The sequence below is a fragment of the Phyllobates terribilis genome, unplaced genomic scaffold, assembly GCF_046119375.1.
Source record: "Phyllobates terribilis strain yellow unplaced genomic scaffold, ASM4611937v1 Scaffold_3__8_contigs__length_932513732, whole genome shotgun sequence".
Taxonomy (NCBI): domain Eukaryota; kingdom Metazoa; phylum Chordata; class Amphibia; order Anura; family Dendrobatidae; genus Phyllobates; species Phyllobates terribilis.
In genome coordinates this window covers 420,370,137-420,388,552 of record NW_027362763.1, presented here as the reverse complement: position 1 = coordinate 420,388,552, position 18,416 = coordinate 420,370,137, and the positions used below count along the sequence as shown (strand labels likewise).

Genomic DNA, 18,416 nt, shown 5'->3' with positions numbered 1-18,416 from the left:
TGCTGGAAATGTGCAAAGTCAAATATGCCAGTGCGAAAAACTATACCTACGAGTTCTGACTGCAGTTAGAAGTCTCCATGTCGATTCTGGACAGATGGAAAAGATAGGACTGTGAACAAGTCCAATCAGAAAGGACGTCACCTGTGAGTCAATTTCTAAACTTTATCTATATTTTACTGTCCTGTATAAATGTGCAGAACTGACATCTGCCACTCTACAGTTACTGTATAGCAGTAGTATTGGTCTTGGTGTAAAGGTTTTGTTAAGTAATAGGCTTGTCATCCGTTGAGGTGCCCACTATATTCTCTAGTTATGGGCCCATCCATATTTTTTTTACCCTCCTTCCCTTATCCTGCAGAGCTACACCTTTGCCTAGAGTGAAGCCCTCTCCTCCAGAGACTGGGAGCAAAGTTTGCCAAACACTGAAGACAGATTTCCTTCCCAACCTTCTCATATATGTGCACAGATGGTTTGGTAAAGAATGAGTGTATATTGTATTGGAAGAAGAGTGTAAGTTCTGGTGGTAGCCCAGAACAAAAGAATCAGGTGTTTATTGTAAATTCAACCTGCCCAATCTTTCTCTCCCTGGATTATCACTGATGATCGGCTGAAATTGTCAGGTTTAGAAAATGTTATTGTGCATGGGGCCTTAACAGGGGTGATGGATACAGAGCCTGATCTGTGTGTATGTGTGTGTAATGCAACTATCCTGCCTTATCAAGGAATATCAAAAATACAATACAATTGTCATTAAATCACCACTTCGGCATATTTGTTTTTCTTACTTTACCTCTGAAATGGTGTCACTAATGTAAGTTCCCTGCTCCTAGTAATATACCTACCAGCCACAGTCTTCTGCTGTTCTCAGCACTGCTCCGGTCGTCTTCTGAAGGATGTGACATGCCGGATTGCTCTAGGGTTTGCTGGGCAAGCCAGAGGTCACTTCTCAACGCAAGTCTATGAGAGTCAGAATGATGGTCAGATAGACTTGTATTGAGAGCTTATGACCGTTCCCTCTGATTTCCGGTCAGTCGGGAGCTGCAGTCACAAGATGGTGGAACAGGACCAGAGCAAAGCTGGGAAGAACAGAAAATTGTGGATAGTCAGTATAATACTAAGGGTAGGGAACATGCATTAGTGATGCCACTCTGTCAGTGAAATAAAAAAAAATGGCGGAGTGGTGCTTTAAAGAGTTTGCCCGAGAATTACATTTTGATGGCTTATCCGTTGGATGAAGAAAAAATCCACTCTGGAAGCAATAGAATATAAGTGTAGAAAGCCAGGTACATTGCTTAGTGGCCACTGCCAAGTACTGCACTTTTTTCCCATTGAAGGGAATGGAAAATAAAGTTAAAGGGGTTGTCCACATTTGGGGACAAATTTCCACATTTTTTTGTTAAATGCATGCACTTGAGCCTAAAAATAATTATTGTATTGGGTTTCATTAAAAATGTGCCTCTTTGTTGCACTGTCTATTAGCTGGCTGCAGAATCAGTTAATGGTGTTGGTCATGTTACATCATAGAAAGATAAAGATGCAGCCATATTTACCAATAACTGGCCACAATATTAATGGACTAGAACAGGGGTGGGGAACCTTTTTTTCTGCCAAGGGCCATTTGGATATTTATATCATCATTTGGGAGCCGCACATAATTATCAACTTGAAAATTACCCTGCTATATTTGGTTAAACAATTATATTTGGTCAAACACCCCTAATGTGATGGCTGTAATTGCTTCTCTTTGTTGTGACATGTGATGTTAGGTGGTATTAATCATGTTGCTACTCACAACTTCTTTTCCAGAATTGCATCGGTCTGGAGCGCAATTAACTTTTTGTGATGATAAGTTTTGTAAAGAACTGGTTGCAGTTAGTTGTTTTAACGCTGATGGGTTTGGACCCATTGCGCCACGGGTCAGGTTTACAGTGGAACGGCATAATTAATAACTAAGTGACTACCTGGTATTCACTAGAATCTCTGATGGTGAGAATAGGCTTGGCCGCAGGTAGTTACCAGTTACCACTCCTGGGCAGTCCCCGGGTCTGCAGCTGATGACCAAAGGGTCAGAGGCAAGGGCATGAGATACAGGAAGACGAAGGCTTGTCCAAACAGAGAGACCATGCACACTCTCTGATCTTTCTTGGTCTGAAGAAAAGAGATGGACCTGGAGAGTGAAGTGGATATGGCACTGGTTAATAAAGCCACAGGTCTCTTTGGGATCTCTATCGAATCGGGATGGAAGTGGCAGCTAGAGCTTATCTGCTCCACCAGAAACTGGAACCATAGGCGAATCTTCAGGAGTAGACGGCAGTCTGGAGGGAGGATGACCTGTCACAGATTAGGAGCAGAAAAAGGTCAAATCTAAGGAGGACAAATCCTGCAGCTGAGTTGCCATCACACTGACTGCCTGTATCAGCAGGACTTGACGCTCCCGTTGAAAACAGACCTCCTCGTACAAGACGTGTACTAGAGACTTCGGGTCACTGGGTTGTGATTTATCAGCAGGATCCATGGCCGCTTGCACTGTAAAGTTGGTAGGCGTGGACCCACTGAGCCACGGGCCGGGCTGACCCTGGAGGGGCGTAACTAAGTGACTGCCAGGTATTCACGAGGGCCTCTGATAGTGAGGATAAGCTTGGCTGCAGGTAGTCACCAGGTACCACTCCAGTGTCTGCAGCAGAGGATCAGAGACATGGGCCCGAGGTACAGGAGTATGAAGGTAAAGACATGGTCAAACAATCTGGGGTAAGGGCAGGCAGCACAGGATCAGAGTATAAAGCCAACGTCAGGAGCGGAGAGGTCAGACAGGACGGGTGTACAAGCTGGGTCAATAATGGAAGAGACAGAACAAACATGCACCCACAGGATCAAGAGACAAGCAACTGGGAACCAATGATCAAGCAAGGATTTGTGGGAGGAGCTGCCTAATAAACCCCATGTTGCCTAGGGACAGGCTGGGGAAAGCAAACCCTGCAGGGTTAAATTCCTGCAGAATCTGGCAGCGCCTCCCCATGCCGAGGTGAAGACTGACTCTCTAGGAGCAGAGCTGGCAGTGAGCATAAGGCAGCTCAGGGAGATGCTCTGACGCTGTGGAAGCAGAATGGTGAATGCAGGGAGTAGAGCGGCACTAAAAAGGCGTGCGAGACGCCAGTGTGACAGTTGTACTGAACGCAGATGTTTATTACACTGCAGGTCTCCTCACAGTGAGAAATTCATCACTGCTCACACTACATTTATAGAACTCAAGCAGTGGGAGGTTTGCTGTATACATAACATAGGAGACACAGACTGCGGTATACACAACACATAGGAGATGCTGGGGAAGGAGCATATACATCACAAAGGAGACACTGGGGCTGATGGATATATATCAAATAGGAGACACTGGGGCTGGAGCATATACATCACATAGGAGACAGTGAAGCTGGAGTATATACATCACATAGAAAGATGCTGGGGCTGGAGCATGTCCATCACATAGGAGACGCTGGGGCTGCAGCATGTATATCACATAGGAGATGCTGGGGCTGGAGCATGTGCATCACAGTAGACGCTGCACTGGAGCATGTACATCACAGGAGATGCTGGAGCACAAACATCACAGGAGACGCTGAGGCTGGAGCACATACATCAAAGGAGACATTAGCCTGGAGTACACATCACAGGAGAAACTGAGTCTGGAGCACGTATCAGAAGAAGACACTGGGGCTGGAGCATATATCACAGGAGACACTGGGCAGAAGCATACATCACAGGAGACATTGGGCTGGAGCATAGATCACAGGAGACAGTGGGGTATGAGCATGTACATCAACAGGAGACAAGGGGGCTTCTGCTGATTTTGTAGTCATCTGTTGGACAGGAGCACGTCGAACACCGTTCCGCCCCCACATAGTATGTCCTGACACTGGCCAGCGTCATGTGGTAATGCTTCAATACATGCACTGCAGTATTCAGTAGTACATCACAGTGCAATAAAGGTTTAAAGGGCTGGCGGCAAGCAAAATACAGCTGTCGACCCAAGCACTGTGGTCGCCAAGAATCTGCCTGGGGAACCAGAGGAAAGGTCATTCCCACCCCAGGACTACAAGCAGGCACCATGATAAAAGGTGAAGGCAGCACACAAATCACCACTCATACATCTTCCAGTTATGGGAGGGGGACTGTTGCTCAGTATTCTAAATGCACATGGATAACGTTTGTCTAGGGCTCAAGTCTTACAGATGAAAAAAACTCATTACATATGTCTTTTTCTGTGAACTGATTTTAATTTTAGTGTAGGGTCTTGCAAGACACTGAGGACCTTGGACACAGGTTGAGAGCTTGAGTATTTTGGTCAAAATATCAACTCAACTAATACCTTGTGTATTTTTTTTCATCTTTTGTAGGGTGTAGACAAGCCTTGTAGCCATAGTGGGGGAAATTGATTTGTCTGCCCATGTGGAGCGCACGTTTATAATCCTGTCAACCTGATTTAATAGCATGGGTATGACTGATATACACAGCTGATAGTCCTACTGAATAGACTGTTAGCTGCTTTTTTCTTGCCATAATACAAATTCTAAGTAAAGAAAAACGAGTGGCCATCATTTCTTTAAGAAATGAAGGTCAGTCAGTGCGAAATATTGGGCAAACTTTGAAAGTGTCCCCAAGTGCAGTTGCAAAAACCATCAAGTGCTACAAAGAAACTGGCTCACATGAGGACCGCCCCAGGAAAGGAAGACCAAGAGTCACCTCTGCTTCTGAGGATAAGTTTATCCAAATCACCAGCCTCAGAAATCGCAGGTTAACAGCAGCTCAGATTAGAGACCAGGTCAATGCCACACAGAGTTCTAGCAGCAGACACATCTCTACAACAACTGTTAAGAGGAGACTTTGTGCAGCAGGCCTTCATGGTAAAATAGCTGCTAGGAAACCACTGCTAGGAAATCTGTGCTTTGGTCTGATGAGCCCAAATTTGAGATCTTTGGTTCCAACCACCATGTCTTTGTGCGACGCAGAAAAGGTGAACGGATGGACTCTACATGCCTGGTTCCCACCATGAAGCATGGAGGAGGAGGTGTGATGGTGTGGGGGTGCTTTGCTGGTGACACTGTTGGAGAATTATTCAAAATTGAAGGCATACTGAACCTGCATGGCTACCACAGCATCTTGCAGCGGCATGCTATTCCATCCGGTTTGCGTTTAGTTGGACCATCATTTATTTTTCAACAGGACAATGACCCCAAACACACCTCCAGGCTGTGTAATGGCTATTTGACCAAGCAGGAGAGTGATGGGGTGCTATGCCAGATGACCTGGCCTCCACAGTCACCAGACCTGAACCCAATCGAGATGGTTTAGGGTGAGCTGGACCGCAGAGTGAAGGCAAAAGGCCAACAAGTGCTAAGCATCTCTGGGAACTCCTTCAAGATTGTTGGAAGACCATTTCCGGTGACTATCTCTTGAAGCTCATCAAGAGAATGCCAAGAGTGTGCAAAGCAGTCATCAAAGCAAAAGGTGGCTACTTTGAAGAACCTAGAATATAAGACATATTTTCAGTTGTTTCACAGTTTTTTGTTAAGTATATAATTCCACATGTGTTAATTCATAGTTTTGATGCCTTCAGTGTGAATGTACAATTTTCATAGTCAGGAAAATACAGAAAAATCTTTAAATGAGAAGGTGTGTCCAAACTTTTGGTCTGTACTGTACGTGAGTCGGTCGACAGGGGTAGGGGTACTCGGATACCGGGATGGATGGGTTACTTCTGTGGGGATCACGGTTGGTCGGTTCCCGGTTCCGTGCCCTGGACAGTCAGTAAAGGGATGGGGGTCAGGATGATGGGAGAACTGTGTCCTGACGCCTCCTGTGGTAACTAGTAAAATCGGTTACCAGCGCTGTGTATGGTTGCTGAGGTGATCGGCATACGGCTTGTACGAACGCTATAGGCAGTAATGTCAAAGTAGGCACACACACACATTAAGTCTTTGTTTCAGTACCTTTCTTTTACTGATGTCCGGTAACAGGTACAGTTCAGGAGGGTAACCAGGTTTTCGGTGCAGGTAGAGATATTCACTCTGGAGATTTGTGAGGCCTCCTCTAACACTGTGTGCGTTGTTTGGGATCAGTCCTGCCTTAAGCTGAGCCTGCCACCTTCACTTTCTTTGGGGTCCTTCTCCACAACTGACAATGAGGACCTTTCCTTGGGGCTACCAATTCTCTTTCTGGGCCCCTGGTCCTATACTTGGTCAAGTTTGGCAACTGTCTCCCCTTCTTCTTCAGGGGGAGTAGATCCTCCTGATCTGTCCGGGTTTTCTATGCTATTCCTGAATTTAATAGCAATCTCGGACACCGGTGTCCAGGTGAGCTAAAGGGATAATAGTTTTATCTCTTTCTTTCTCCTTCTAGCCTCCGTCCCTCTCTCTAGGGCGCTTCACAACACAGACCTGTTTCCTAGTTCAGGGCTTAACTGGTCCTCAGCCAACAGCTCTCAGTCTCTCCTTCTTCATCCCTCTCTAGACTAACTGCCGCTTTGCTGTCTCCCTGGAAACTGACTCCTCCCCTCAGACCTGGGGTGGAAGGTGTTGTGTGTGCCCCAGTGTACATCTCTCCCTGCACCTATGGATCCTGTGGTAATCCCCCGCAGGGGTGCCACATACGTATAACAGGTTTTCCTCTTGCTCTTGTTAGTGTAGCATGTGAACTGACCAGTATAGCAGCCTTCTCCCTAAGAAAAACACCTCACATGTGAAAGCTGCATTTCTATTGGAGGAGACTGATCTGATCACATGTTCCTCCACCAGCAGCCATTGTATGGACTGGAGAGCTGTGCAGTCTGTGAGGAAGTCAGCACTAACAAGAGCAAGAGGAGGACCTGTCATACTTATACAATAGCAAGTGCCACAAATCATGTCTCCAACACATCTGATGAAGAAAAGATAAAAGGAGCAACCCCTTTAATTACTCAGCAGTTGGTAAAAATTTCAGATGACCAGAGGGGTGCTGGGCGTCTGACCTTCAACAATACCATATTGAATCATCAATTATCAATAAGTCAGTCTCTGACAACCTGGTGTATCAAGTGAGACAGACAGTCACTCTGGATCCAGCTGTAGAAGGTCACTGCGCTTGGCATTGAAGACACCTTCTTGATCCTCTCATCTCTGTAGTGTAGTGATATGCTTCTCCCTTTTGGACCCAGCAGCGACCTCCACCTTCTGTTGCTAATTGACACACCCTTGCTTGGTAGTTAAATACTCTCAGTGTCTCCGGAGAGTCGCCGGTGATAGTTCTTCGTTCCTCTGTCCATGCCTGGAGTACTAGTAGTCAGCTAGCTTCTTCTTGGATTTCCCTTGAAGGACAGTTGGAGTTTTCTCTCTGGTGTCTTCTCAAGCTAAGTGTATCCTCTTTGTTTGTTTACCTTGTTGTCTTTAGTTACAGTGGGGCCTGACTAGTGTTCACCCCGTCCCCTCCCTATCTAGGGCCTAGCTCTAGGGACATTCAGAGATTAGGTTTCCTGCTCGGCGATAGGTGCGGAACCTATTATAGGGACGATAGGGTAGTCAGGGTGATATTAGATCTGCCTAGGGGTCTCCACTCCCCCTTTCCCTAGTTGTTAGACTCCCTTCCCCCTCTTCCCGTCGTCGTACACTTGTTGCTTCCCTCACCTTGCGTGACACAACCACTTTAAATTCTGTTCCTTTTAGTGTTAATGGGACAACTGTGCTTATCCTGTCCCACTAGATAGAGCAAATTTGAAGTAAATCATCCGAAACAAAGAATGAGAAACATTGTCAGTGAATTGTCACTGCTCCTGTGACCAATAAAAAAAAACGGAATTGTTGAATATATTTTATGCTGATCACAAAAACCCCACTAAAAAAAAAAAAAGTTTTTGACAAAAACCTTCTTTGGTCATTTTCAAATGATAAATGCTTATGATATAAAATATTGATAAAACCTGTGATCTGATTGATCTTACTGAAATAGTTGTGCCAGGTTTCCACCTACCAAGATTGGAACCATAAAAAAAATCCAGAAACTAACAAAATGACAAGGCTCTCTGTATTGTAAAGCATCACACACATGCATCGTGTGCCGCTCCATGAGCACAGAAAAGCCTGCAATTTCTCGGTATTCTATTCGAGATGAGACATTGCTTGCTTACATTTCCAGACTTGCTAGAAGAAAGGTAAATTCACATAAGGGACAGAGTCCCTTGCTTTACTAACTGGGATTCAGGTAATTGCTTTAAAAAATGAAAGGATCTCATATATAATTAAGACTGTTTTCATACAAACCTGAGGCTGGAAGAACTGCTCAGTACATTCTTCAACAATCTAACCATTGGTGTCAATCCTGTGCCAGCGGCCACAAGGAAGATATCCTCCATGCCTTCAATCTGGGTCATTCTAAAACACCCTTCAGGGCCGCTGACAGAGACATGGTCACCTATCCAAATGAAAAATACATCTATAAATTAAATCAATTGCTTGACAAAGTACACCACTATATTCTGCTCAAATATACAACATTCTGTGCGGCTATATTAACATCTTGAGCTTTACAGATAGTAACAGCCATGCTAGACTTCTGCTCACTGCAGAAAACAATAGGGAATGCAGGGAATGTAAAGTGAACCTATGCATACAATGTCAGTGTGGTGCAGGGGTATTTTCATCCCTTTCCTGTTTGTAGAGACTGCTCACTACACACTGTATTACAAAGCAATTGGTGGCTGATACTGATAAGAGAGGGAGATGAGACCACACACACTCATACTGTGTGTACACATGCTCGGGCCCCTGCAGTGTCATTGCGTGCATGGCTGTGGATTTAGATCAGGCAGAGCTCCAAAGCGAGAGCTGTGAATCACTATAAGACTATGTTCACACTAGGCAATTTTTTTCTGCAGCAAAACCTGATCTCTTGGCAGAAAAGAAGCTGCGTCAAAAACACTTATTTTGGTGCGTTTTTCAGGATCCCAAAGTTCAGCTTTGCTTCCACCACAGAAGCATGAACACAGGTCACCAATGCAAGATATATGTGAAACCATATTAACCAGAATTACAAATGTAACAGTGGGGGAGGTGAATTGTTCAGGAATAGTTTTTCTAAGACATTGACAGTTCATTGAGTTTGTAGGACACTATTTATTTTCCCACTATGGTCTGCCATTGAGTTTCTCAGAGATTGTTCAATTTCACATCTCCTTGGGCCATAGGTATTGTTCAATCTCACACCTAGGTGAGACAATGTGTACACATAACTAATTTAATTAAACTCCTAATCCAAACTGCCATTTTAGGCAACAAAGACAAGATGGTAAAAATCACAAAAATAAATGAGTTTCAGATACTGCTGTACTTTTTTTTCCCCACTAAAAATGCAGCAAAACCTGTTAGATACGTTCACACTAAGCGTTTTTTTAGATTTTTTTCACCACCCATTACTTTCTATGGGTGAAAAACGCTGAAAAAATGCAGAAAAAAAACTGAAAGAAGTGAGCAATGATGAAGGTGCTGGGAGAGAGCAATGATGGGGGTGCTGGGAGAGAGCAATGATGGGGTGATGGGAGAGAGCAATGATGGGGGATTCACTTTGCTTGTACTGTAAAGCCTTGTATATTTTCCGTGTGCATATAGCGTTACAGTTAATTGGGGACTGTCACAGAGACTGAATAATTTATATTATTGGCAGGTGGAGATTATAGTTAATGGGGGCAGAGTGCTTCTTATCACTTTATATTTTGATTACCAAGAGGCTAATAGTATATTAATGGGGTAGGGGTACATATCTGTAGTCAGGGGCGCAGTGCGGTTGAAAAGCATGTGTATATATACAATATATGTGACCTTGTTATTTTCTAGGCTGGAGATCATCATGACAAGACAAGTCATGGCTGGGAGATGTCGACATGAAGGTCTGACCAGATGGAGAAGAAAGCAGCAGAAACTGACTCTGATCAGATGAGACTTCAGCGGTAAGTGCCTCGATGTAAATATTATTCTGTATCTGCACTGTGTGCCTTGGAGTGATAATGTTATCTGTAAAATCCCTTAAGCCCCCGTCACACATAGCGATATCGCTAGCGAGATCGCTGCTGAGTCACGGTTTTGGTGACTCACCAGTGACCTCACCAGCGATGTCGCTATGTGTGACACTTTGCAACGATCAGGCCCCTGCTGTGAGGTCGCTGATCGCTGCAAAGTGTCCTGGACCATTTTTTGGTCGTTGGCCTCCCGCTGGCCAGCACACATCGCTGTGTGTGACCAGCGGGACCAACGATCTGGCTGGTAACCATGGTAAACATCGGGTTACTAGGGGCACGCGCGCACTTAGTAACCCGCTGTTTACCATGGATACCACTCTGCTACGGTGCGCGGAGGCTACCGTTCACCTTAGCAGAGTCGTATCCACGATAAACATCGGGTTACTAAGTGCGCGTATGCCCCTAGTAACCCGATGTTTATCATGGATACGACTCTGCTAAGGTGAACGGTAACCTCCCGCGCACCGTAGCAGAGTGGTATCCATGGTAAACAGCGGGTTACTAGGGGCACACGCGCACTTAGTAACCCGATGTTTACCATAGTTACCAGCCTGCTCCTGCTTAAGCAGCAGGCTGGTAACGGGAGCAGGACATCGTGGAACGATTCTTTCCACGATATCGCTGCTCCCCTGATCGCTGGTGAGCCTGCCTGTTTGACAGCTCACCAGCGATGTATTAGCGATGCAGCAACGATCCCTGACAGGTCGTATTGTTGTCGGGATCGCTGCAGCATCGCTTAGTGTGACGGGGCCTTTAGGCTGCATTCTCACATGTGTGTGAAATGTCCGTGTGCTGCCAGATTTTCTTATTGCATGGTCCACGGACTTTTTCTGGGTCCATTCACACATTCATGAAAATCACGAATCGGAGAATGAGATCTGTGAGGATCAGAGAATGTCCTGTTCTGATCTGATTTTGAGGATTACAATAGAACATGCTCAATGCGTCTGTAAAACAGAGCAGCACACCGACACTGCACACAGATGCAGGAATGTAGCCTTATTATGTATAGCACAGTCCCTTCGTATGTAGTATACTCACTTTTTGTGTATAGCGCCATCCTTAGTTAGTTTCCTCTTTTATTATGTATAACACCCTCCTTTATTACGTACCATCCTCTTTAGTTATATATGGTGCCGTATCTTATTATATAGCTTCCTCTGTTATGTACAGTGCTGTCCCTTACATAGCATATTCTTATTATTTTTGTCAGTCACAGCGCAATCTTTTATTACATAGTCGTCTCCTGTTAGACATAAAATGACTGCTGATGGAGCAACTGGTGACCAGAAGACCGGTCCATTAGCTCCTCCATCAGGAAAGAAGCTTTCCCTTGCTCCATCAGTCATCATTGAATTATATATCTAACAAGAGAGGACGGTATGTAATAAAGAACAGTGTGCTATAGATAATCCAATATGTAAGGGACGGTGCTGTACATAATAAGAGAGGACACTGTGTAATAAGGGACGGCAATATACATAATAAAGGAGGCTATGTAAGAGGTATATATGTGTGTGTGGCTATATACACATCTGTAGCTTTGTTGCCATAAAAGGTGGGGGGCCCAGACACATTTCTTGCACAGGGGCCCCAAGCAGTCAGTGTCCACCTCTGTTACAAGAGTATGTTCTGAACTGGAGAGGCAGGTTGTACAGGCTTAGGGGGACTCCCCTGCTGCCTGCTCTTTAGGTGTTTGTTTCTGTAAATCTCCATCTTAAAGTTTTAAGCGAACATCATGATTCGGTCTTGGCTGGGCATCCTGTTAGTAAAGCCACCAGAGATCTCCTTACTCTGCGTTTTTGGTGGTCTGGGGTGCACCAGGAAGTTCGGGCATATGTAGCTGCCTGCAGTATTTGTGCGCAATCTAAAACCCCTCATGCTCAACCCTTGGAGATTCCCAGTGGACCTTGAACTCATTTGTGTACACCATTTCCAGTTCGCCTGCATGGTTTCTCTTCCCCCTCCATGCAGGGACGCTGGCATACTCACTGCTCCGGCCCCGCGGCAAGGTCCCCTTCTGCTGGCATGTCTTCCGTTTGTGCATGCTGCACTTCCTGGCAGCTCGCCTAGTGTGCGTGTGGGACCACTTTGCCATTCTTAAAGGGGCAGCGCGTGCACATAGTAAAATTCCCCCAGTGAATAGCTGGGAAGCATAATATAGTATAATGAGTTCACCTGCTGGATGGCTCTTAGCCTATTACTGAAAGTCATCCTGTATAAGACTCCCACTCCCTTAGGGAGTCGTCAAAGCAACAGCTTTCATTAGTATGTAGTCTCCCCTACTAGTGAGTTGTCAGGTCCTCTGGTCCTGGTGTGGCCAGGTCCTGAATCAGAATCTCTGGTCCATGTGCCTGTACATTGATCCCTGGTCCTGGTGTGGCCAGTACTGTTCCTGAAGTCCCCTGGTACTGGTGTGGCAGCACAGCAAACATTGTCCCCTGGTCCTGGTGTGGAAAGTCCTGTTCCTAAAGTCCCCTGGTCCCGGTGGGGCCATTTCCTGAACATTGTCTCCTGGTCCTCATGCGGTCAGTCCTGTTTCCAAAGTCCCCTGGTCCCGGTGCGGCCAGTGTCTGAACGTTTCCCTATCTGATTATCCGGTCTGCTACAGCCTATCCTAGAAGTATCCACCCAAGTCTTCATGTCAATAACTGTTCCCGCAATAAACCCGAACCAACTAGCATGAACAGGGCCCTTGTCTGTGTCAGCTAACCTGACTCCTGGAGTCAGATGCTGCAGTACCGGCATCTGCTTAAGAGTGGTATCTGGAGGCTACCTGCAGCCCAGCTAGTCTCCACCATCTGGAGCTGCAGTGAACACCAAGTAGCTGCTTAGCTATGCCCCTACCTAGGCAGACCCAGCTCTGTGGCACAGTGGGTCCACTAATCCACATGTACCACATGTAAGAAAGGATTTTGGGGGTATATCAAAAGTAAAAGAAAAGTCAAAGATGCTATAGGATTTTTACAGGATGAAAATGGTAAAGTGCTCAAAAATTATGCTGAGAAGACTGTACGTTTAAATTCCTATTTTTCATCAACTGATCTTCACTGTATTATTGACGGAATAGAAGAATCCACACTATCTGTAAACAGAAAGATAAAGAGGGAATATATAGCTAACATAAATTAATTCAAGTCTCCAGGTCCAGATGAATTACATCCTAGGGTACTGAAGGAGATAGCGGAGGAAATTATTGACTCACTCTCCATAATCTTTGAAAATTCTTGAAGAACAGGAACATTCCCAAAAGACTGGAGAAGAGCAAATGTTGCGTCTATCTTCAAAAAGAAGAAGGTGGACCCAGGAAACTATAGGCTTGTAAGCCTTACTTCTATACCAGGAAAGATCTTTGAACAAATCATTAAACAACATGTATGCAAGTACCTTTATGAGAATGAAGTGATTAACAAGAGCCAGCATGGGTTTGTAACTAATAAGTCATGTCAGACTAACTTAATTTTGTTCTATGACAGAATCACTGACTGGGTGGATCAGGGAAACGCAGTAGATATAGTATATCTTGACTTCAGCAAAGCATTTCACAAAGTATCTCATACCATCCTTATTCAAAAAATGACCAACTATGGAATGAACAAGGCAACTGTTAGGTGGATTCATAACTGGCTTAGTGATTGGACCCAAAGAGTGGTCATGAATGGTTGCACATCCAGTTGGAAGAATGTCTCAAGTTGGATACCACAAGGCTCTCTCATGGGCCCTGTATTGTTCAACATCTTTATCAATGATTTGGATGAAGGAATTGAGGGTAAACTGATTAAATGTGCTGATGACACAAAGCTAGGATGGATAGCGGATAGCTAATACTAGAGAAGAGACAGAGGATTCAAAAAGATCTAAAACTGGAACTGTGGGCAGCAACTAACAGAATGTTTTTTAAAGGGAGAAATGCAAATTCCTGCATCTGGGCAAAAAAAAATAAAAACGCATATAGAGAATGGGAGGGATAGTGCTAAGCAACAGCACATGTGAAAAAGACTTGGGTATACTAATAGATCACAGACTGAACATGAGTCAACAGTGTGATGCAGCAGCAAAAAGGGTAAACACAATTCTGGATTGCATTAACAGAAGCATACAGTCTAGATCACGTGAAGTCATTATCCCCCTCTACTCCTCTTTGGTCAGACCTCATCCGGAATACTGTGTCCAGCTCTGGGCACCACATTTTAAATGAAAGAGATGAAGAAACTGGAGCAAGTTCAGAGAAGAGCGATCAGAATGGTGACAGGGCTGCAAACAATGTCCTATGAGGAACGGTTAGAGGATTTGGGAATGTTTAGCTTGCAAAAGAAGAGACTGAGAACAATTCTCTATCTCAAGGGCTGTAACACTGTAGAGGGTTCAGCTTTATTCTCATTTGCACAAATAAAGACTACAAGCAATGGAATGAAACTGAAAGGGAGAAGATAAAGATCAGATATTAGAAAAAGCTTTTTGACAGTGAGGGTGATAAACGAGTGGAACAGGCTGCCACGAGAGGTGGTGAGTTCTCCTTCAATGGAATTGAAGTCTTCAAAAAGAGGCTGGACAGACATCTGTCTGAGATGATTTAGTGAATCCTGCATTGAGCAGGGGAGGTTGGACCAGATGACCCTGGAGGTCCCTTCCCACTTTTCTTATGTTTCTATGTTTCATTGTGTTACGGGTCCGGGTGGTGGAACCTCTGTGCCGCGGTGCAAGGAGGGACCCAGAGGGGTGTAACTAAGTATCAACCCGAACCGACCCTGGTCGGATGGCGGCTAATGACTCCGTGACCAGGGAGGATCTGGGCAGAGGGACCAGGTGCTACTCTGTGGACCTTGTAAGAGAGCAGGTGGCTCCCATGGGTCAGATGGCTGGGACTGACCGGTATGACGGATGGACACAGCAAGCAGGCAGAAGTCACTGGTAGCTGACAGGTGGTCACGGTACGTGACAGCAGAGCAAGTAGTAGTCTCTAGGTTTACCAGGCAGGTGGTCACAGCAAGTGACAGCAGAGCCTCCAGGTAGGCTAGCAGGTAACAGACGGGTGCTCCCAGGTGAGCAGGCTGACAGACAAGGCAGGTAACAAGCAGGTAACAGGTGAGCGCTCCCAGGTGAGCGGGCTGACAGACAAGGCAGGTAACAGGTGAGCGCTCCCAGGTGAGCGGGCTGACGGACACAGCAGGTAACAGGCGGGTGCTCCCTGGTGAGCGGGCTGACAGAGAAAGCAGGTAACGGGCAGATAACAGGCTGGCAGGCAGGACGAGGAGTCAAGCTAGCAGCGGAACCTGAGGGCTGAAGCAGAGATAAGTAACTGTGCAACAACTTTTGCTCGGGCACCTCCATTTTGGAGGAGGTGCCTTAAATATGGGAGGTCCTCCGGCTATTGGCCGGGGACTCCTTAGGACGGCGCGCACGACCCCTTTAAGAGAGAGGGAGCGCGCGCCCCCTAAGCACAGTGCCCGGGAAGGAACGCGCGCCGGCTGCTGCAGGAAGAGGAGCGCAGGAGGACGCCGCGCGGGGAGGTGAGAGGGACGGCGTCTCTGCCTGGCAGGAGGCAGAGATGCCGATGCTACACATTGCGCTACCTGCTTTACCTAACGCCAAGAACTTGGCCCAAATTTTTATCAAAGAAATAGCGAAGTTAAATGGGATTCCTATTGATATTGTTTCCAACCGGGAAGGGGTACAATTTATTTCCAAATTTTAGAAAGCATTTTGCACTCGTTTGGGGATCCATCTTTCTTTTTCTTTAGCCTTTTATCTACAGTCTAATGGGTAAACTGAATGTGTATACCAGAATCTTGAGACTTACCTTAGGTGTTTTGTGTCTGAGAATCAGGAAGATTGGGTTACTTAATTACCTGTAGCTAAATTCGCGATGAATAAACATTGTCATGAGTCTACTGGCAAGTCCCCGTTCTTCAGGGCATATGGATTTCATCTTCAGTTCTGCTCTTTCTGTAGGAATCGCTCTTCAGGAGTACCTGAGGAGGAACGGTTTTCCTCCTCTTATAAAAATCAGTGTGGTAAGGTGTTCTTGATAATTTGAAAAAGATGGGGTCCATATATAGGAGTGTGGCTGATCGAAGACGTTTGGTGGGTCCAGACCTGTGTATTGGTGATTTGGTGCGGTTGTCCTCGAGGAACATTAGGAACATTCTTTTTGGAAACTGGTACCCAGGTTCATCGGTTCCTATAAGATTGTGGCCATTGTCAATCCAGTAGCATGTCGCTTTGCTTTGCTACTCACTTTTAGAATTCATAATGTGTTGCACAGATCTCTACTCTAAAAACACATTGCTTCCTCTGAACCATCTTCACCACCACCTTCCCCGGGCATTGCTGATGGGAATTTGGAATTTCAGATTGGTAAATTATCGATTCTCGCTTGGTTCGTCGATCTCTTCAGTATCTGGTACAATGGAAGGCTTACGGTCCTAAAGCGAGAATATGGGTATCAGCAATGAACTCCTGCACTGGTTACTATCTTATTAAACAGTGTTTTTTCTCCCCTGCTAGCAGTACAAGGGTTAATCTGTTCAGTTGAAGCTACTTGAGCTTTCCTACTTGGATTGTCTCAGCTGTTCAGTGTTAGCCACTCTCCTCTGCTATATATGCTTGCCTCTGGCACTTAGGGATTGCCAGTGTTCGTTTTTACTGCCTGGTTCTGGACTTGGAGGTGTAGTTTGTGGTTGGAGTTAGTGTTTGGAGATTGTTGCTTGGAGTTTTGTCTGTGTGTACATCCACATCCTCTCCTATTTGGTTTCTCCTTCCTTTAACTCCCCAGTGTCCCACTTTGCTGTTTGGTGTGTGAATTTTGTATGGTTGGTATTTTCATTCATCACTGTCTGTCTGGTTAGTGTGTTCCTATACACTTCAGCTTCCCACTACCCTGTGTGGGGGAGGGGATAGATAAAGGTTGATATAGGAGCATAGCAAGGCACATGAACCCGGGCGTCTCCACCTTCAGGAGTAATCCTGGTGACAGGGACAGACTAGGGAGCCCCTAGTTCTAGGGACCTGGTTAGCGCCCATAGACCCAACACCAGCATGACACAGGTGTTTCAGCAAGTCCACTACTGAGCTGTGAGGGGAAGAGATGCAGGGAGGAGCGGGAACTGTGAAAACGCTGGCAGTGTGGGAACTGTCATTCACGACCATGGGGCGTGACTACAGCTACTGAACCAAGCTCATTTTCAGTGCATAAATGCCGAACTGGGTTAGTCCTGGTTCATTAGCATACAGCAAGGCGCAGTATATAAGTTGATAATGAATAAACATAATAATAGAACATATGAATAGACATGGTAAACATCATGGGGACAGTTTAAAATTGTCAGGGGAAATTACAGTTGCCAGATAATTGTGAAGTTAATGGGCATAAAAATAATTATTGTTCCTAAATGGACCAGGCACAAGGCTGTATTCTGTGAAACTCTGATTTCATTCTGTCAGATTGCATTTGGAGGAACGTCTCAGTACATACAGCAGATAACCTAGCCTGCACAGCAGCATCTGGAGCTCCGCTGCTCAGTACTATGAAGACAAAAAATCTCTGAGATGATAAGAAAGGTTTTAATAGAGGATAATGCTGAGTAAGTCATTAAGCGTCTGCTTATGAGTTCATGTAGCTATGTACTGTACTTTGTGTGCCTAACCTTTTGTTAGATTTTCCATCGCTCTTTTCACATATTCCTTGTTCCTGTAGGAGCACAGCGCTACACTGAACCTCACTGAACTTCTGGTCCATCTGAGACAATAACTAAAGTTACATTTCAGAAGACACAGGTTGACGCTCAAAGACCCGTCGGGCTGTTAATCAAATCACGCTACAGTTTTTTTTTTCCCCTCTATAATTATATAGTCTATATGTCTAAAACAGTATGTGACTTGTTTTCTCACACTTTTTCTCTATCTTTGCTAAAAAAAAATCTCCAACTCGAGTTTAGCAGTAACCCCATGTATTTTCTGTAAAGGTAATTTAATTTTGGTAAAAAATTATTTCAAAATTCCTACAGAACCACTTTTCTGAAAATAGGCACACTTCTGCCTACGTGGTGTCATTACCAAAGTCTGTCACCCCTAGCAACTAGCTGTCACTATATCAGTGGTCATAACCATGGATACCTAAGGTCCTGCAATCCCTGCACATGGGGTAAAAGACTTAGCAAATCAGAAGAACTGTAGTACATTTCTAACTGGAGGTACTGTATTATTATTACTACACCTACTAAATATTGGGATAGGATCATGCAGATGGGAATACCCCTTTAAGCCTATAAAGCATGCCTGCCCCTTTCAACTACATAGACATAGAAACCTGCAGGCCAGTATACCCATATTCATCACTGCTACTAAATATAAAATGAAATACAAGACTTAAAAAGTTCAA

General features: G+C 45.2%; 1 protein-coding gene across 3 annotated transcripts in view; it reads right to left on the bottom strand.

Annotated features, from left to right (window-relative positions):
• Positions 1-18,416, bottom strand: part of CYB5R4 (cytochrome b5 reductase 4) — a 544,645-nt gene that overhangs the window by 85,815 nt on the left and 440,414 nt on the right. For all 3 annotated transcript variants that reach the window (XM_073675649.1, XM_073675652.1, XM_073675651.1), the window contains one exon: positions 8,286-8,436. In XM_073675649.1, coding sequence (XP_073531750.1) covers positions 8,286-8,436 — 151 coding nt within the window. The remainder of the gene's footprint in view (positions 1-8,285; positions 8,437-18,416) is intronic.